Below are 19896 nucleotides of genomic sequence, written 5' to 3' on the forward strand. Positions count from 1 at the left end.
TTTTAACATTTTTTAAATTGAATCAGAATTGAGTCGTTACATCCTGACGTACTTGTTTGTTTCATCATTTATCATCTGCTCCTCCTCCTCCTCCTCGTCCTTCTCCTCCTCCTCCTCGTCCTCCTCCTCCTCCTCCGGGTTCAAACCTGCTCGCCACTCGTACGTTTCAAGTATTGGTGATAGTTTGTCACTTCAGCTCGTCCGTGTTCATCCTATACATTGCATAGCTCATGCGGCACTTGTTTCTTGTTGTGAAGGGCCGTGGGCGGCGGCGCCACGTAGGGCTCGTTAAAGGCATCTCAATCTGCTAAGTGCTATCGAAGAGTGCGTCGGGGAAGTGCCAAGCTGCACCGTCACTAAACCCAGCAATATGGCAACTTTTCACTTTCACTGACTGAAATGACAGATGTGGGGGGGGCGACTGGAGGGAATCGAACCCCCGGCCCTCGAGGGCTTTAGACATCCAGACCATGTGAAGTCATTCCACCGTCAGAGGAGCGTTTGTTCAGAGTGGACGGGTGGTGTCACATTTAGGTTTGTAAAGAAAGATGGACGACATGACAGCTCCCAGAAGTGAAGCCGAATCATCTCTATCGCCCCCTGGTGGCTGGCTGCAGTGTAGCTCATAAACCTCCATGTTAGCAGATGGGACACGGACCAAATCAAAGTAGACGTTAAATTAATGTTCGTCAAACATGGTTTCGTTAATTGATGATATAAAAACGAGCTGAGACTGACTCAGGATTGGTCGAGCGCATGTAGGGGCGGGACCTCGATACTACTGCTCTGACTCTAACGTCATTGGGGCAAGATGGCCGCCGTCGTATTCAAGACATTTCGGCTTCACTTCTGAATGTTAAGAGGAAGTGAAGACGCGTCGTCCATCTTTATTGACACTACGTGGCTGAGAGAATAAACGTTCTCATACATCGTACGTTCACGTCTGCCTGTAGTCGTACGTTTGGAGGATTGATTTTCGACAGAGACCTCGTTGAACAGTCTCGTCTGAACGTTGTGCTTGAAGCCATTTAATGGTGGGACAGTTTGTGAATCAGAAAACAGAAGTGCTGTACGTTGGTGAAGACGTCGTCAGTGCTCGTCCCGAGTGTTCGCTCACTGGCGTAAGGCTCCCGACACCTTTACGTTGACTGGCGGCTGCTACTCTAACATGGAGGCTGACAGCTTGGTAAAGGCGAGAAGGTCGTGAAACAAAGCAGATCCTCGCTATCGAAGATTTAACGAAGAACTTCAGACGCTGATTGTTTGTCCAAAGTGGATTTTTAGCGATTTGGAAACTGCTCGCGTCCCTTTGAAGGAGACGGAATCGTTCCCACCAGAGAATATAACAAAAATATATCAACAAACATAAATATATATACAAGTTGTTTTTGTGCAGGCATACATGAGGGTGTGTGGATATGTGTGGATGAGGTTGTGTGTGCTCATGTTTTTTCCGTCGTCCATAAATATTCTGTTTCTATATTCATCTTCTGTTGTCATATCGTGAATCGTTTACAGTCGAGTTCTTCAGTTCCACCTTAAATAAACGGGAGTTAGCGGCGCTCAGGCGCAGCCGCACTCCTCCACGATCATGTTGGGAACGTCCCGCTTCACGATGTTGTACTCGTCGTCGAAGTAGAGCATGGACATCGTGCTGAGCTTGGTGGGAATGCAGCAGGAGTTCATGGAGCCCGGGCTCATCCCCCTCATGCGGTACTGGTTCACCACCGCCGTGTGAAAGGACGACGCAGAGTTGGGGACGCCGGCCATGTAGGCGGGACAGTTCCCCTCGCAGTAGTTCCCAAAGTAGCCTGATGGCGCAATGATCCAGTCGTTCCAGCCAATGAGCCGGAAGTCGATGTAGAACTGCTGGCGGCAGCACAGGTTGCTGCTGCCGTCGCACTCCAGCCCCCTCTTGCGGATCCGGTGTTTGTTGTTGGTTTGCCGCGCCTGCACCACCAGGAAGGGCCGGTGGGACTCGTCGTTGTGGTTGATCAGGGCGGGGTTAACGCCCTCCGCCTCGCAGCCCTCGCAGCGCACGTCCAGGTTCTGCCGGCGGTCGCCCTTCTCGAACACCAGCCGCACGGCGTCGGTCAGCACGAAGGTGTGCCAGCCGCTGCGCTTCAGCTCCACCCGCTTCTCCACCAGGTTCCACTTGCTGCTGAGGCCCGGCTCCTGGTAGTACACCTTCACCGTCACCTTCCGCCGCGCACGCACCTCCCCCGGAGCCGGCAGCAGCTTGAAGTAGAGCCAGAGGGTGGCCTGCGTCACAAACAGGTTCTGGTTCCCCTCGCTGGAGATCAGGAAGAACAGGCTGGACTTGGACATCACCAGGTCGTCTGGGGAGGAAGAACACAGCAGAGCCACGGGTTAACCACACAGGAACCAAACTTTTCATAGTTGTGCAACACTTTGAAAACAACAGCTCAAAGTGGGACTCGGCCTCCGTCACAGAACCTGACAGGAGAACGAGCGCTAAGGTTCAGATTCAGATTCGGAGCCTAACTGTGTCCACAGGTCACAGCAGGAGACGCAGCAACAAAAGAAACAGGATCATTCTCAGATGCTGCATCTGCAACCGACTGCAAACCATCAGAGGCTTTTATTTTGGTAACCAGCAGCTGCTCGGAACAAAGATTCCAATCTGAAACTAAATCAGAAAGAGAAGTTTTTATCTGAGCTGCTTCGTGTGTCGATGGTTTGATGAAGCAGGACTGAAGCAACACGCTCAGCTGTTTATCTTGAAACCTGAAACTTTGATTGTGACGTCCTGCAGCTGATTGGCAGCTGCCAGGCGAAGGAGCTTAGAGTCCTTCATCAGGTCTGAACCTCCTGAACTCTGAGCCAAGCCGACTGGGAGGAATTGAGATTGACAGTTAGTGAGAATCACATAAGAGGACCCAGCGGCCAGCGGATGAACTTCACGGCTGAGCAGTTGCGCACCGCAGGGTTTTCAGCGGGAAGAGATGGAAGCTCTCAGGGAGCAAACAGAGAAGTGCTCAGAAGCAGCCCAGCGAGCCGCAGCATGCGTTACCTCATCCATCACGAGACGAGCTAAGCTCCAGCCGTTACTCAGCAGCTCGGAGGTTAGATCACACGCTGCTGCCCGACAGGCCTGCAGATTACAGCATACCGGTCCACAGCGATACAGTTAAGTGGCTGCACAACGCAAACAAAGCTGGAGCTGCAGGTGCACGTTTCACGGGTGGTGCTCGTCCCTCACCACCTTTTCTATCAAGCTGCTAAAACCTGCACTTGCTGGCTGACTCTAAACTGCAGGGATCAAACACGACGGCTCAAAGGGCCGTGATGTGGATCTAAACCAGCGCCCGAGAGCGTCGAGGAGCCGAGTTACGTCTGAGAGGGGATTCGTTCATCCAGCTGCAGCGTCCACCAGGAGCAGATCCTCACGTGACGACGGTGAGATAACCAAACACCACGTTTATCTGCCATCGATAGCAACTGATCAACAGAAAGTCAGCAGCTGCTCGACTTTACACCGAGCAAATATTTATGTCTTGATTTCTCTCTGTGAATGTTTAGTGATAAATAAACTGATGCATCAGTGACGAGGTTGTGAAACACGCGAGTCACTTCCAGGGAAATGAATAAATCTGATAGAGAAGGAAAAGAGTCAAGTTCGGCTGAAAGCTTCATGTTGAAAAGCTTCAGCTGCTGCTGCAGACGCTGACTCCTCCTGACTCCCTGTTCTGACTCCTACTCTGACTCTTCTTCTGACTCCTCTGACTCCTCCTCTCTCTCCTCTTCTAACTCCTACTCTGACTCCTCCTCTGACTCCTCTTCTGACTCCTCTTCTGACTCCTCTTCTGACTAAACCTTTTAAAATGAGGTTTAATGTTCCATCGGCTCTCAAGCAGTTAATTAAAATGTAATAAATCTAAACTTCAGCTTCAACACACGATCTCTTCACATGTTCAACATTCAGGAGACAAAACCCTGAGACCTGTTGATGAAGCTGCTGAACAGACCTGGAGTCAGTTTTACTGTCGTTACTGGAACTGAACTGACGAGTTCCTGCAGCGTCAGAAAAACAACACAAATCCACTTTCTCCAAATAAGTTCATGAAATTCAGCAACACTGTGACGTGTTTTTGACTGAACCCAACAACCTAACCTTTATGGAGCCTGGAACACACACAAACACACACACACACACACACTCACACTCACACACACACACACACAGTGAATTGTAAGAGGGAGCGAGGCTGCAGAGTTCAGGCCGTCAATCTGCATTCAGGCTGCACGACGACCCACACAAAAGCTCTGACCTTATACTGAGGGGACTGATTCAACACAACCCCGTCCTGGACACACACACACACACACTAATAACACAGTCAGCGACGTGACAGACGCACAAACACCACAGCTCAATGTAAATGACACATGATGAACACACAGGTTCAGAGAGGAGCAGCCATTGGCGGATGTGGAAAGCAGATGTTTCCGTGGAGCGCCGTCGCCTCAGAGCGAGCGGACGGACGCACGTGGGCGGAGCAGGTGGCGTCGTTGATCATTTTCAGCCCTGCTCCTTTCAGCCTCCCCTGAGTAAATTGTTCCTCTGAGCCTTGACGCCCCGCCATGTCCCCACTGGCAGCCGCTCAGCGCCGGCAACGCAGCCAACTGGCAAACGCACGCCGCCGAGGTGGAAGGTCTGCAACACAGCAGCCACAGAGAGAAACATGGGAAACTAAAAGCCTCCCAGCAGGGAGCGAACCTCCGGCGACACCGGGCAGAGCCACCCGACTTTGTGTTGGTGTGGGGCTGTGTGTTGGGGGGAAGTGAACACAACACTGGGGAAAGAGCCAGGAGTCCCACATGTCGGATTCTCTCTCGAGCACATGAAGGCAGCAGAGCCAGCTTGAATTAAAGAGTAATTTAAATTTAATACGTTTTAGCTTCGTCTCTCCTCATGAAAACCTCCTGATTCCAAATATAGAAACCTGCTTTCATGAGTCAGAGTGAGAACACAGATTCAACATCAGCACCACACGACTGAACCTTTAAATCCTTTTACTGCACAACTCGTCTCATCAGGGACAAAGTTAAACTACGGAACCATCATGAAGCTCAATGAAGCGTTTAATAGACATGGAGTCAGAGAACAGAGCCGGAACATCTGGGTTCAATCCCCTTTCCTCACTGATCACTGATCCCAGCACCATAACAAACCTGGAGCGGCTCTAAACAAAGCAGGTAGCAGCTACACATGCTCTCGCCTCTTATTTTGGCGGGTTTTCAGGCCCCTGCATCAACATCTGGTCAACATCAGGCTGTCTCTCATTCACACACACACACACACACTCAGAGCTGGAGTTCACTGTGTGTCCCTGATTCACCAGCAACATCAAACATCACAGACACACTAATGAAGACAAATGTGTGTTAGAACCTGTTGTTCTGATTCGGTCTGATGTTAAATCTGAGTTTAGAATCAAGGGGAAGTTTCTCTTGAAGCAGATCTTTAACAAACAAAATGCAAAAGAGGTTTTAATTCCTGTGAATCTTCTCTTCCTGTTGCAGAAGAGTTTAATTCTCAGTTTGATGATTTAAAACAGTTTCTCATGTGACTAGATTGACTTCATTTAGCTGGAATGTGTTTTCTTGATCATGTGGAACTTTGTGGTTGTAGTTTTGAGTTGTGCTTCCTTCTCCTTCACGAACCTTTCTCTGCGAAGCTGATGATCTCGGAGTTCTCCTCCAGCACCTCGTTGCTCATGGGGTGTCCGTCCAGGTTGGGGATCTCCACCCTCCCGTCCTCCCGCAGCTTCCCGGCGTGCAGCTTCCGCAGCGCCGTCACCATGGCCGCCTTGGGCAGCGGGTGCGTGATGTTGGGCCTGTCCCGCATCTGCAGCCGGCTCAGGATGTGCCTCTTCACCGCCTCCAGGAAGTCCACGTTCACCCGGCCCGACTCCGGGTCCTCGGGCTGAGCGATGCCGCAGGACGCGCAGGTATCCCGGGACGCCGCGTGCGCCTCCGCCTCGGTGCCGGGCGCAGCGGTGCAGCGGGGGGGGAGGACGCAAGCCACGAGGAGTAGTGTGAAGAGACAGCTACTCATTTTCTGTTCGAGGAGGAGAAGAATCTGCGTTTCCCTCTCGAGTTGCACTTAGAATCCTGCGATCAGCTGGGAGCAGGTAGGAGATGTGTCCGCGCGTCACGGCGCTGCGCTCGGCTCTCACGCACTGGGATGACGGCACCTAGTTTCATCCAGGGAAGAAGTGGGAGCACGGAACCTTCTCTCACATCGTTCCACCAGTGTCTCTGGTCCTTGTCAGCCTCACTCCTCTTCCTCCTCTTCCTCCTCTCACTCCTCTTCCTCCTCTCACTCCTCTGGACGCGGGAGCAGCAGCAGCCTCACGCACGACGCAGCAGCTCAAACACGAACCAGCTCAAAGTCTCCAGACAGCAACGTTCTCCACAAACCGAGACTAGAATCCACCTGGAACATGTTCCAACTTCAATCCATCACTTTCTGATCCACAGACACGAGGAGCTCATCATCATCATCACCATCATCTTCATCCTCTGGGATTCAGTCCAACCGGAGCTGAGTGGGACTCCCGCTCTGCCGGGGTGCCGGTGCGCAGTGAGGAAGATGAGGAGGAGGAGGTGAGCCGGTGCCAGAGAGCGCACGGAGCAGAGCTTCCATCCTGACGGAGACTCTGCAGCCTCCTCGCGCGCCTCCGCTTTATATCAGGGGTCAACCTCAGGTGGGCGCGGCCAATCAGGAGGGGGGCGGGGCTCCGCGCACTCCCCCAGGAGGGATCTCGGAGTTATTCTGAAATTAATCCAGATTATAATCTGGATTATGATCCTGAAGACAGAAGAGTTACATCTTAGATTATAACAAGTAATATTACAAAGATCCATTACAACAACAGGAGCTCCAACAAGTATTTTATCAAAGAAGAGAAAACAGTTACAGTTTATTCAGATTATTACTTCATCATCAGTTTCTCTGTATTAAACTAAAATACTATAATTACTCAGATCAGTTTCCCTGTAAATAAAAGTTTCATGTTTTCAGATTCAAGTCAAACAAAACACTCGTGTTAGTCTGAAAAGTATGTTTCTCTCTAAAGATGTATTTTATTTGGAGAAGTTCATAATGAAATATTACGAGTTGTCAGAAGTTAAACTCCTGACACATCATCACTCATCAGCAGCTCTGAGAAGAATCTTCTCCTAAATGAGAAACAGGTTTAATGTGGAGAAGTTCAGATTATCACTGAAGGATCATATCAGGTCAGAACTCTCAACTCTATTATTTCTACCTTTAGCCTAATTGATTTATATAAAGTGTAATATTTTAATCTGTATCCTAATCCTACAGTTGATTATATATCAGTGTTTTGTAAAGGAGTCAGTGTAATACTGTGATATGAGATGTTACTTCATGTACCTGACACTTAACAGCACATTTACTGCAGCTTGGCTCAAAATGAAACTGTCCAACCTCCTAAATCTCTTTCATTCTTATTCTGTTTGCACAATAAACCCAAATATCTCATAATGATAAACATGTGTCCAAACTCTGAGGCTTCAAACCTAAATAAAGTCCCTTTATTCATTATGATCATTCTTAAAATTCATGTAATCCTCTGAGTTACTGCAGACTGAGCATGTGGCCACAAGTATGTGGACACTTGAGCATGATTCCTGAACACGTGTCGTCTGCAGACTTCTTGTTCTGAATGTTTATATATTTATCAGGAGACACAAACTCTTGTCTCCTAATTTTAATCTTTGTGTTCTTAAAGCATCAGTGATAAACACACACACACAGACACACACAGGACGTCAGTGGTCCACAGCATTTGTTAGTGAAACGTCCAAAACCAATGAGCTCCAGTGGAGGCTGAGCGGCAGCAGCAGGCTCGACCTCTGACCTCTGAGCTGCTGATTATCATAAGACAAAACAACACGAGGACTCGGAACAGGTCGAGTCTGTTGTCTCCCCTCACACGACCCGTTTGTCTGATTTGACTTGTTCCGACTCCACAGATTAATAACACGTGTTGTTTCTGAGTCACAGTCGCTGAGGCCGAATCTTTACAAGCTCAGGTTATTTATTTTATTTGTTACTGACACAAAGATATTAAACACTTTAAACTTGAAATCTTGACCTTTAAAAAGTAAAGTCAGGGAAGTTAAAGGTGATAATTTGTTTTCATTATCGAAGCTGAGATCAGCACTGGACAAAGTGATGACACAGCGCCACCTTGAGTCCAGATACAGGAATCACAAGAACTCGGATTGATCCATATGTTGTTGTGACACTAAATAAGTTCTACTATGTTTTTAATTCACTGAACTTTAACTTGTGTTGAGAGATTTTTTACAGATTTGGTGTAAATTTAACCTCCTGAATTCATCTTGTGTTTTCTTCCTCTTAACTCAACCTTAACTTGTTGACATGTTTATGTTGCTTTTAACCACATTTCAGTCACTTTTTTAATCTTAATTTACACATTTGTGTATACATGATTGTTTTCTCACGTTGGCGTAATTATTTATTCATATAATGTTTTCATGTTTTCAGTCTTTCAGCGGAGATGCATTTGTTTTTATATTTGAATTTCATCTGGCTTTTTGCTGCAAATGTGAAATTTGAAGTTTAATATAAATGAATCTGTAAATACATTATAAATACAGCAAATAATTATGATTTTAATCTTTTTTTTAAATCTGTAAATAAACCACAAGTAAATCAGTTTTAATACATTTATTTAATTAAATGTATCTATAAATATTACGGTTTTAAATAAATATAGTTTTAAAATTATAATCCATTTCAATAAGTAAATACATGTGTAAATCTGTAAATTAATGAATTAAATGAATCCGTTTTAACAAATGTATTTTATTAAATGAATCTATGAATACATATAACAAATAAATAAAGACCGTTGTTAAACGACAGCCCAGATAAAAAGAGGAATTCCGTGACATCACTTCCTGTTAACGTTATCTGGCTCGCCCTGAGAGGAGGTGCCGCAGTTCGAGGTCTCACTCCGACGCTTTTTCCCGTGCGGTGTGAGCGGTTGACCGGTGGTTAACGGGCCGAGCCTCCGCGTGGCTCCTCTCCGTGTCCCAGACGATCTGCGTGTCTCCGGGTGGGGCAGCAGTTTGAACTCTAACTTTAACGCTTCGTCTCTTTATGGAGGATTGTTCCGGCTCCTCTGAGGCCGCAGCGCGAACACGTCAGCGGGTCAGTGTCTCTCAGTGTCCCTCCGTCTCTCTCCGGTCCCCGTCCTCCGCGGCTCGCGCTCTTTTCACGGTACAGGCGGAGAGAAGCGTCCAACTGCCGCTGCTAGCTAAAGAGCTAACAGCTAGCCGAGCGACGGACCCGGCGGCCAATCACAGCGAGGCCTGCCCGAGGCGTCCTCCTATCAGAGGCGGAGCTCGCACAGAGGGCGGGAACCGTGGAAGTCTGGAGAGAAAACTGTTACTCAGTGACGTCATGTGTTTAAACTGTGTGACGTCATTAATCGGTGTGTGTGTGTGTGTGTGTGTGTGTGTGTGTGTGTGTGTGTGTGTGTGTGTGTGTGTGTGTGTGTGTGTGTGTGTGTGTGTGTGTGTGTGTGTGTGTGTGTGTGTGTGTGTGTGTGTGTGTGTGTGTGTGTGTGTGTGTGTGTGTGTCACTCACTCACTCACTCACAGTGATGTCTCATGTGATGTGTTTGAGGACATCAGGTAATTCTCAGGTTCATGTGTGTGTCCTTGTTGTGACCCAGAGCAGTGAAAGGTCACAGTCAAGTGTTGCACATTGTGTGTTTGTACCCGGGCCCTTATCACAGCTCTCAGGGGCCTCAGACAGCACCTCTACACGTTAGATATAGATATTAATAACACAGATTCATATGTATACTGTCTTGTGTTACACAGTAAATAATTAATCTCTGTTCTTTGACCTGACTCATAAATTCCCTGTTTGTGTTTCCAGGCTTGTGTTTAACAGTTTGAGAGTTTGAAGGTAAGTCAGTATGTTCATATCAATATTTAAAACAATGTTCTGTCGTAGTATTTCATATCCTAGTATTAGTATATCACAATCATGGATGTGTGTGTGATTAAACTGCTCGGGTTTGTATATTGTTCATCTTTAATCCTCTTCTCGTCTCTACTGGTTCCTCCTGGTCTCTACTGGTTCCTCCTGGTTCCTCCTGGTTCCTCCTGGTCTCTGCTGGTTCCTCCTGGTTCCTCCTGGTTCCTCCTGGTCTCTACTGGTTCCTCCTGGTCTCTACTGGTTCCTCCTGGTTCCTCCTGGTCTCCTCTGGTCTCTCCTGGTTCCTCCTGGTCCCTGGTCCTCAGTTGTCAGTGTGAGTTGTGAGCTGCTGGACCAGTGTAGACCAGAGTCATGGCCTCTGGGAAGAACAAGAACCAGACGTCCCTGGTTCTCCACAAGGTGATCATGGTGGGCAGCGGCGGCGTGGGAAAGTCCGCCCTCACCCTGCAGTTCATGTACGACGAGGTGAGACTCCAGCTCCGCCCCTTTCTCCTAGACGCCGCTCGCTACGTGTGGATCCACGTTAAGGTTTCTTCTTCTGGTCTCAGTTTGTCGAGGACTACGAGCCCACGAAGGCCGACAGCTACAGGAAGAAGGTGGTGCTGGACGGCGAGGACGTTCAGATCGACATCCTGGACACGGCGGGGCAGGAGGACTACGCCGCCATCAGAGACAACTACTTCCGCAGCGGAGAGGGTTTCCTGCTGCTGTTCTCCATCACGGAGCACGAGTCCTTCACCGCCACGTCTGAGTTCAGGTCTGTCACGTGACCTCTTTGTGTCACATGCTCACCTCCACTGGTCACGTGATGTAAACAGGAAGTGTGTGTGTGTGTGTGTCAGGGAGCAGATCCTGCGGGTGAAGGAGGAGGAGGCCATCCCGCTGCTCCTGGTGGGGAACAAGTCGGACCTGGAGGAGCGGCGCCAGGTTTCTGCCGACGAGGCCACGGCGAAGGCCGGCGAGTGGGGGGTGCAGTACGTGGAGACGTCGGCGAAGACGAGAGCCAACGTGGACAAGGTGACGACAGTGTGACATCATCATTATTCATCTGTTTGATTCTTCTCAAACTCTTGAATCTGTTTCACACTTTGACCTGAGCATCAACTCGTTTTTAACTAAAACAAGTTCCAACTCAAACATTCACAGGCTCATGATGATAAAACCTCTTTTATTAAATTCCTCCAGAGTCTGGAAAGACGAGGATCAGACCTGGAGGCTGTGACTCTTCTTCTTCTCCTCCTCTTCTTCACTGCAGCTTTGTACTGAAACATGTCTGACGTGTTGGAACTCGTCTTCTCCTCGTGCCTTCAGGGAAACTGTCCTCTCTTCCTCTCAGTTAACTCCTCTCTTCTCCTCCTCTTCTCCTCTCAGGTTTTCTTTGACCTCATGCGGGAGGTTCGCAAGAAGAAAATGTCGGAGAGCAAAGACAAGAACGGGCCGAGCGGCAAGAAGAAGAAGAAGCGCTGCTGCATCCTTTAACCTCCAGGAGACAAAGTGCCAAACGGTCCCACCTGCACCGAGCAGCGGCTCCACGTCGATAAAGTGTCGACTCTAAATCTCTGGATGCTCGTCTGCTGCTTTATTTTTACTACATCAAAATCTATTTTTCTCCAAATGTGTAAAATCCAAACTAAACAAAGCGCCAGTGACGAGTTCACGTTTCACTTTCCACCGGAGGATTCTCACTTCCTCTGTCACGTCTGATGTGAAGTTGCTGCTTCCTCTTTCGTCGACTAGTCAAATGGCCAAAAGTATGCGGACGCGTTTCTCTCCAGTTTTCTCACAGTCCAGTTGGTCCCTGAGGTTTCGAGGTCGAAGCTTCCTCCTGGGAAACGTCTGTTTGAGGAGCAGCTGTGTGCACGAGGCCGGCGTCACGTTAACACAGAGCCAATCACCAGAGAGCGTTTAGTCTTCATTCAGAGGTTTGACCGTTTCCATTCGGCCGCCGCAGCGTTTAGTGTGTTGACGTCTCGTCGAAGTAAATCAGCTAGTAGTCAAACAGAGTAAAGTCATGAACCTCATGAGTAAATGAATAGATAAATACAAATATCACAGCAGTTGTGTTGTTGTGTTCATCTTTTCATCTTTTCTCTGCTGTCGACAACCAGGTGACAGGAGACGTGTCCACATACTTTTGGCCACGATGTGTATTTTTCCTGCAGAAACCAACAATCAAAGAACGTAAAGTCCCAGGAAACCGTTTGTTTTCCACGTGGAAACCAGTTTGTAGAACCTCGATGCAGGTCGACGGAGGAAAACCGATTCTGATGATGTCGATGAAAGAGATTTGTGCCTTAACCTGTTTCCTGTCGTTTAGTTCTTCTTCACCTTCTTCTCTCGTCCGTCAGAAGCCAAACTGTTTGCGTTTTTCTCCGTTTCTGTCTTTTCTCACATTCCTGATGCTAGCGACACTCCGTTTGTATGAAACTTTATCGTCCACTCCCTGACGAACACCAGTGTAATTTATAATCAAAGGGATTCTTCTGTTTCAATCACTTCCTGTTGTGTTTGTGACGCCTGTGGTTTGAACGGACGCTGTGTGTGTTTGTGTTGGTGTGTGTGTGTGAGACCACATTTCATTTGATAATAAAAAAAAAGACCCATCGATCACGGATCTCTGTTTTATTCCAGTTTGTGAGAATCGTCAACAATTCAACATAAATAGAGAACAAAGGTTTTTTTAAATCCCTGTTTTCATTAGAAATACACGTTAAACCTGAGAAACCAAATACATTTAATATAATTTATAATATTCTTCTTTAATTGAAACTTCCTCCATGTGGAATAAAACGAGTGGAGACTAATGCAGTGGTTTACTGTGGCCACTAGATGGTGCTGTACCCTACGTTTTTAAGAGCCTGAACACAAACTGTCTTTAATCACTTAAAGTTGTAGTTTCATATTCTGTCCACGTGGTGGCGCTAGAGCTGCAACAATCAATTCATCTGCAATTATTTTGATAAAATAAAACATTTCTTAAATTCTGTGTTGTATTTTGGATGAATATTTTTAATACACTTCAGTTTTCTGATGATTCATAAATCGATTGATCCAGAAAATGACAATGAAGAAACTAATTGAGCTGCTGAATCTTTTATTTACTCTCTTTATTTAAATAGTTAACAAGTTGTAACTAATTAGAGACGAGGGTTAATCAGATAAGGTTTGACCTTTGACCTCTGCGGTTTCCTGGTTCAGGTGTTAAACTGAAGCTCATCAGAGGAAAGTGACAGTTCATGGTCTCGCCGACGCGCTGCAGTGCATCATGGGAGACGACGGCTCTTATCAGGTGGAACTGGTTCGACCTGTGTTTGTTACCTGAGGTCAGGAAACAGCAGATTCACACTATTGATCTGAAACTGATCAGTTATTACTTTATTAGTATCAAACATCGATCTACAAAATAATATGAATATAATAGATATGATATAATGTATTTATATTATATTCTTATATAAAAACAGCAGAGAAATGGATGTGCAAGTTCCAAATGGGCAGGAAGTTATTTAGTTATTAATAAAATTCTATTAGAAAATACAACTTTAGTGTTTTAAGAGACTCATGAAGCCTTAATGTATCTTTGATTGTGTGAAGCTGAAGATACAAAATCTGAAGGTAAAAAGGTTTTTGCTTTTGTCTGGTGCAGAGGTCAGAGGTCAGAGGTCAGCTCTGATGATGAGGAAGATGAGGAAGACGAGGAAGATGAGGAGGTTTCCTCTGATCCAAATGGACCCGAGGAACAAACAAACCTCAGCGTGTCCTAATTGTCTGAGATGTGTGTCGTCTCTAAGCCTCTTACCTTAAGTCACCTGCTGCTGAGTCCAGGGGGACGAGTCGTCCTCGTGCTCGGCTGCAGGAGGTGATGAAGACTCTGGGACTGACGCACCGAGGAGATGCTGAGCGGGGACCTGGTGGCCGTGTGGGAGGTGGCGCTGAGCGACGGCGTCTTCAGGATCGGGTTCGCTCACGGCACCACCACCGGGAAACGTGTTGTCTACGTCAACGGGCAGGTCAGACGCTGTTTCGTGTTTCATTTGAGGGCGTGAAGACGGGAAATGATTCAGATCTAACTAAAGTGAAACTTCTCCTCAGATCTGATCTTAGGGCCCAGGTTGAGGCCCAGAGGCTATTATTATCTTAACCTTTAAGAATACAGTATAAAGTATTTATTGATTACATGAATGCAGTAAAAGTACTTCAAAGTAGTATGTGAGTAAAGTACTTGAGTCTTATACTTTCTGTATTTTCACGTAAGTAGAAGATGTCACAGCTTTCAAAATAAAACTACTTCCTCCACAGGAAGTCATCAGAAGAGACTGGATGTTCAAACTGGTCGGAAAGGAAACCTTCACAGTGGGAGGAGCCAACACCAAAGCCACCATCAGCATGGAGGCGGTGAGCGGCTTCGCCTACGAGTACACGCTGGAGGTGGAGGGCAAGAGTCTGCAGAAGTTCATGGACAACAGGACGAAGACGACGGAGACGTGGCTGCTGCGAGTGGACGGAGAGGAGCGCCGGGTGGTGCTGGGTGAGACGGACAAACACACACTACAAGGTCATCGCATCATCACAACCTCAGACAAGGTCATCGCATCATCACAACCTCAGACAAGGTCATCGCATCATCACAACCTCAGACAAGGTCATAACACATATATAATGAGATGATAATGTGAATATCTTCTGCATTTCCCTCAAGAAAAAGACACAATGGACGTTTGGTGCAATGGACAGAAAATGGAGACGACGGTGAGTCACTAAATGATAAATAAAGTTTATTTATCAGTAGTATTATTATTTATCATCTCTTCTGTGTCCTCAGGGGGAGTTTGTGGACGACGGCACTGAGACTCGTTTCCTTTTGGGGGAACACGAGTGTTGCATCAAGGCGACAGGCAGCAGGAAGAAGAGCGGCATCGTTCATCACTTCCTGTTGGATGGAGAGAAAATATCTGCTCCTGCACAGTAACACTAACACAGAGTGGAAACACTGACTCATCATTTACTTCTCTGTTTGATCATAAATGTAGAAATGAGATTTAAACCACTTTAAAGTGCAGAACTGACTCTGTAGACTGTCCTAGGGCTCGGAGCTTTATTCTGAAGGGGCCCTACTTTTAATTTGTTAATTAGTTTTTGTGCAGCCTCAACACATCAAATATCTTTATGAATATTATGATGTCAACACAGCAGTCGCTGAGAGGAAGTCTGGAGTTTACAAGTTCAACCTTCTTAATGTTGTTGGAGTTGCTCGTGTGGTTTTTCTTGTAAAACGCCAAAAACCTTTGTTCCAGATTCTCAGATTGTTGTTTGTTGTCTTTCTTTGTGTTTTGTTCCATTTGTCAAATGAAACTCTGGGAAACTGTGACGCTCATTGTTTTTAATGATTAATCGATAAAACAGTCTTATATTTGACTTCTTGGTTGAACTGCTGTTTCCAAGGTCGACACAGACAACAGATGTAAATAAATCAAATATAGATAATCATACTGAACAGAAGTAGAGACGGACCCAGAACCAGAGGGGCCAGAGGGACCAGAGGGGGGGCCAGAGGGGCCAGAGGGGCCAGAGGGGGGGCCAGTGGGGCCAGAGGGGGGGCCAGTGGGGCCAGAGGGGGGGCCAGAGGGGCCAGAGGGGGGGCCAGAGGGGCCGGGGGGGCCAGAGGGGGGGCCAGAGGGGCCCGTGACCTCAACACATTTCAAGACTCCATATTCAAGATGTTTTATAAAGTTCAAGTTGTATTAATAATCCGGGTTCAGCACTGGACCCTGAGCTCATCCAGTGCTTCAGGTGTGAACATCAGACACTCAGGTGACCCATGGTGTTCAGGGATCACATGACCCCACTCCTCCTCCTTCTTCAACCAGAAGCTGATACTGGATGATCCAGAGGAGCCCAGGGACCTGATGGAGAGACTGGTCTACTAAATATGTTCCTCCAACTTAAAAGAGGAATAAATAAATGAATAAAGACACAAAATGACAAAACAATTATTTTGTGTGAAAAACTGTTTCGCTTCTTCCGGTTGAATGGGTCTGTAGTTTTATTGTGAAGGTCCTGCCGGAAGCGGCGCCGCCGTGCATTGCGGTGGTGACGTCACGGCGGGACCGTGCGGGTCGGATCATGGAGCAGTGCGGGGCGCGAGACGCGGGGACGATGTGCGGGACTCTGTGAAACACGCGCTGCGAACAACACCTGCGGAGCCGCACGAGCGTCCCAGGGAATCGAACAGTGACCGCTGGCACCGGGAGGAGGAGGAGCGGAGGGACGGAACAGCCTCCCCGACAAACAGCCACCACGACCCGCAGAGCGAGGAGCGAGCCGCCGCTTCCCCCCCCCCCTGGAAGCTCGTGTCTCCGGCGGAGCAGCGTCTCCTCCCCGGGCTGCGGCTCCGCTCTCTGCCGGTATGTGAGCGGACTCCACCGGAGGAGCGTCGGTGAGTCTCCCTCCGTGCCCCCCCCCCCCCCCACCCCCCCTCCCGCTGCTAGCTAGCGTTAGCCGGTTAGCGTTAGCCTCGTCACAACAAGGCCGTCTCCGCCGCTCCGCTCGGTGTGAACCGGAGCTGCGTGTGAACGCGACCTGAATCCGCACTGACCCGCACTGACCCGCACAGACGCGCTCTCCTCCCGCACACACAGATGTGCGGGGCGGCGGGTCCCAGCCCCGCAGTGTGGAGCCGGGACTGCCCGGGGAACAGCTGCCTGCCCCGGGCAGCAGCAGCTGCAGCGTCCCGCTCGGTCCCTGGTTCACATCAGTGTGTTTGTGGAGGAGGACATTTTATATGAATTATACATAAATGTAAACATGCTGATGATGCGTTCAGGTTCCAGGGTCCAGAGGAACCGCGTGTGTTACTGTTGTTCTGCTGGAGGTCACAGCCTCTGTCACCTGAACGCACCACTGACCCTCCTCCTCTTCCTCCTCTTCCTCAGCCCGGCACGGTTCTCTTAGGTCTTAACACACAGGGAGGAAGAGGAGGGTGCTTCACTCCATTCAAATGACCTGTAAACATGTTGGTGATGAGTTCACATCACCAGGGTCCAGAGAGAAAAACCATGTTTTAGTGTTTCTGCTGTTTATCCTCCTGGAGGTCTCTGTCACCTGAACGCACCACTGACCCTCCTCTTCCTCCTCTTCCTCCTCTTCCTCTGTTTGGTTCCTCCGGGACGTCCAGACAGCAGCTGCAGTCATGAACTACCAGCAGCATCTCGCCAACTCGGCCGCCATCCGGTCCGAGATCCAGAGGTTCGAGTCCGTCCACCCCAACATCTACTCCATCTACGAGCTGCTGGAGCGGGTGGAGGAGCCGCTGCTGCAGAACCAGATCCGGGAGCACGTCATCGCCATCGAAGGTAGGAACACGGGGGGAGCGGGGGGGTGGTGTGTGTGTGGTCTCTGTGGTGCCTTCATCAACTTGTAGGGTTGTCAGTTGAATTCCCTGAATGTGCGTTGTGTAAACGCTCTCTTAAAGCAGGGAGGAGGTTTCTGAGGCTTGTCATCGCCTCTCGGTTCATTTCCTTGTCTGGTGAGATGAAAGACTCTGAACAGCTCCGTGCTTTGATCTTCACAAAGTGAAAGTTTCATCTGACCAGAAGAGGATGTGGAAGAGAACGAGTTCGTCTGCTTCGTGGTTTACAGAGTCTCAGATGTTTGTTTCAGAAGCTTCCAGCTCTGCTCAGGTTGTTATTTCTGAATCACGCTCGTCATCATCCAGATGTTTGTGTGTGTGTTGGACTCAGTGACTGGGACCAGTTGGAGTGTTGTTCCAGTAGCTGCTCGCTGTCACACAGTGAACAATAGTGCGAGCGCTGACTCGTCGTTCCTCTGCTGGATTCTGCTTCCCCTGAATTCTCTGGCCCCCGGTGACTCACTCGCTGCTTTCATCCTGGAAGTGACCCAAACAGCAGCAGCCTGGACGCCGCCGCCGCCGCTCTTCTTCTGCTGCACATCTGGACGCGTCACTCAGCCTCGCGTCATGTGACACAAGCTCTCAGCTCTGCAGAGGGTTTGAGTCACCGTGTCAATAGGTCCTCAGTTCTTCTGGGACAAACTGGAGCCACTTGTCCTTTCAGACGGTTTCTAAGACTCGGCCTAGTTTCAGAGCTGTGACTCACATCTCTCTCCACGCCCCCCCCCCCCCCAGCGGTGCTGCTGCGGGGCTCATTTGCATGTGAGGTGTGTGAGAGGTGTGTGTGTGCGGTGTGTGTGTGTGCGGTGTGTGAGGATGGATGGAGGTCCTGGCAGCCAGGTGACACTGACCTACTTCCTGTTCGCTGCAGGGCTCCTCCTCCTCCTCCTCCCGCGGTGAACATCACTCAGCTTGTTGTCTCACAGCAGGACGCACACTCTAGTTTATTCATCTGCAACAAACCGGTTCGTCCTCCGAGGTTTGACTCTGTGGTAAAACACACATCGTTAACAGAACAGAGAACCACAGCTTTTATTTTGTATCAACAGGAAGTTGGAGGTTTTTGGTCAGATAATTTCCTCTTTAACGCAGTTTCTCTTGCGTGCGATTGAGTCAAACACTGATGTGACATCAGGTGGAGAAGTTCCTCCTCTCAGATTCTCCTCTGTCAGTGGTTTCAGCAACAGACAGTTTGTTCACTGCTCCTCTGTCTGAGTGTAAACACACGTTCTGTCTGCGGGGGGGCGTGTCACGCTCATTATGGAGATGTGTGTTTAGTCAGAGATGAGTTTCAGGAGCTTCAGGGTTTCTCTGTGCAGGAGATCGAGTTCCCTTCACCACAGATTGAGCTTTTTAACTCTGCAGCTACATTCACAGAAAACCTTTATCTCTCAGTAGAGGAGGGAAACACTGAAGATCATGTTCTGCTCCACGTTAGCTGTCGGTATGAGGACATGTTCACACGTGTGCAGCTCGGAAAGTCTAACTTTAGCCTTTTAAAATAATCCCATCATTGAAATGAAGGAATAATAAATCTCCAGAGTGAAATGGTAACTTTATACATTTACACCCAAAATGTTTTTATCTGTATCTTGTTTCGTTTCCTGAGTAAATCCTCAAACTTCACATCTATACTTAAAATCTGAGTAAATGCTGTAAAGAGTAAATGCACAATCAGAGAGGAAACAGTAGATGTCAGTAGATTCATTAGATTCATTAGATTCATTAGATTCAGTAGATTCATTAGATCTCAGTAGATTCAGTAGATGTCATTAGATCTCAGTAGATGTCAGTAGATTCAGTAGATTCATTAGATTCATTAGATTCAGTAGATTCATTAGATCTCAGTAGATTCAGTAGATGTCATTAGATCTCAGTAGATGTCAGTAGATTCATTAGATTCATTAGATTCATTAGATTCAGTAGATTCATTAGATCTCAGTAGATTCAGTAGATGTCATTAGATCTCAGTAGATCTCAGTAGATTCATTAGATCTCAGTAGATTCAGTAGATGTCATTAGATCTCAGTAGATGTCAGTAGATTCAGTAGATCTCAGTAGATTCAGTAGATGTCATTAGATCTCAGTAGATGTCAGTAGATTCAGTAGATTCAGTAGATTCATTAGATTCAGTAGATTCAGTAGATTCATTAGATCTCAGTAGATTCAGTAGATGTCATTAGATCTCAGTAGATGTCAGTAGATTCAGTAGATTCAGTAGATTCATTAGATTCATTAGATTCATTAGATCTCAGTAGATTCATTAGATCTCAGTAGATGTCAGTAGATGTCAGTAGATTCAGTAGATCTCAGTAGATTCAGTAGATGTCATTAGATCTCAGTAGATGTCAGTAGATCTCAGTAGATTCAGTAGATGTCATTAGATCTCAGTAGATGTCAGTAGATTCAGTAGATTCAGTAGATTCAGTAGATTCATTAGATCTCAGTAGATTCA

The 19896-nt window shown here is 47.7% G+C and overlaps 3 protein-coding genes across 4 annotated transcripts; 2 read left to right on the plus strand and 1 right to left on the minus strand.

Annotated features, from left to right (window-relative positions):
* Positions 1 to 505: 505 nt before the first annotated feature.
* Positions 506 to 7032, minus strand: LOC117777543 (inhibin beta B chain-like). Its single transcript, XM_034612408.1, has 2 exons — positions 5689 to 7032; positions 506 to 2339 (listed from the first exon to the last, which is right to left on the minus strand). The coding sequence occupies exons 1-2, from the start codon at positions 6080 to 6082 to the stop codon at positions 1564 to 1566; spliced, it is 1170 nt and encodes a 389-aa protein (XP_034468299.1). The 5' UTR covers positions 6083 to 7032; the 3' UTR covers positions 506 to 1563.
* Positions 7033 to 8986: 1954 nt separating this feature from the next.
* Positions 8987 to 12042, plus strand: LOC117777603 (ras-related protein ralB-B-like). 2 transcript variants are annotated; one of them, XM_034612432.1, is made up of 6 exons: positions 8987 to 9235; positions 9971 to 10000; positions 10339 to 10498; positions 10582 to 10790; positions 10876 to 11050; positions 11405 to 12042. In XM_034612432.1, the coding sequence occupies exons 3-6, from the start codon at positions 10385 to 10387 to the stop codon at positions 11510 to 11512; spliced, it is 606 nt and encodes a 201-aa protein (XP_034468323.1). In that variant the 5' UTR covers positions 8987 to 9235; positions 9971 to 10000; positions 10339 to 10384; the 3' UTR covers positions 11513 to 12042. The 2 variants fall into 2 exon arrangements, with proteins under 2 accessions (XP_034468323.1, XP_034468324.1); XM_034612433.1 differs by having other exon boundaries at positions 9045 to 9235; positions 10346 to 10498.
* Positions 12043 to 13744: 1702 nt separating this feature from the next.
* LOC117777629 (fas apoptotic inhibitory molecule 1-like) lies at positions 13745 to 15401 on the plus strand. The gene is made up of 4 exons (XM_034612434.1): positions 13745 to 14043; positions 14333 to 14561; positions 14733 to 14782; positions 14856 to 15401. Exons 1-4 carry the CDS (start codon positions 13927 to 13929, stop codon positions 15000 to 15002), a joined length of 543 nt encoding a protein of 180 aa, XP_034468325.1. The 5' UTR covers positions 13745 to 13926; the 3' UTR covers positions 15003 to 15401.
* The last annotated feature ends 4495 nt before the right edge of the window (positions 15402 to 19896 follow it).

Source organism: Hippoglossus hippoglossus, chromosome 2, assembly GCF_009819705.1.
Source record: "Hippoglossus hippoglossus isolate fHipHip1 chromosome 2, fHipHip1.pri, whole genome shotgun sequence".
Taxonomy (NCBI): Eukaryota; Metazoa; Chordata; class Actinopteri; order Pleuronectiformes; family Pleuronectidae; genus Hippoglossus; species Hippoglossus hippoglossus.

What these genes read in the sequence shown, in the direction of transcription:
- LOC117777543 (XM_034612408.1), bottom strand. Translation starts at nt 6,082, where the DNA reads ATGAGTAGCTGTCTCTTCACACTACTCCTCGTGGCTTGCGTCCTCCCC. An exon ending in CATCAGCTTCGCAGAGAAAG is followed by an intron (nt 2,340 to 5,688) that starts GTTCGTGAAGGA and finishes CTTCCTCCCCAG; the next exon opens with ACGACCTGGTGATGTCCAAG.
- LOC117777629 (XM_034612434.1), top strand. Translation starts at nt 13,927, where the DNA reads ATGCTGAGCGGGGACCTGGTGGCCGTGTGGGAGGTGGCGCTGAGCGAC. An exon ending in TTGTCTACGTCAACGGGCAG is followed by an intron (nt 14,044 to 14,332) that starts GTCAGACGCTGT and finishes CTTCCTCCACAG; the next exon opens with GAAGTCATCAGAAGAGACTG. An exon ending in GGAGCGCCGGGTGGTGCTGG is followed by an intron (nt 14,562 to 14,732) that starts GTGAGACGGACA and finishes ATTTCCCTCAAG; the next exon opens with AAAAAGACACAATGGACGTT.
- LOC117777603 (XM_034612432.1), top strand. Translation starts at nt 10,385, where the DNA reads ATGGCCTCTGGGAAGAACAAGAACCAGACGTCCCTGGTTCTCCACAAG. An exon ending in TGCAGTTCATGTACGACGAG is followed by an intron (nt 10,499 to 10,581) that starts GTGAGACTCCAG and finishes TTCTGGTCTCAG; the next exon opens with TTTGTCGAGGACTACGAGCC. An exon ending in CGAGAGCCAACGTGGACAAG is followed by an intron (nt 11,051 to 11,404) that starts GTGACGACAGTG and finishes TTCTCCTCTCAG; the next exon opens with GTTTTCTTTGACCTCATGCG.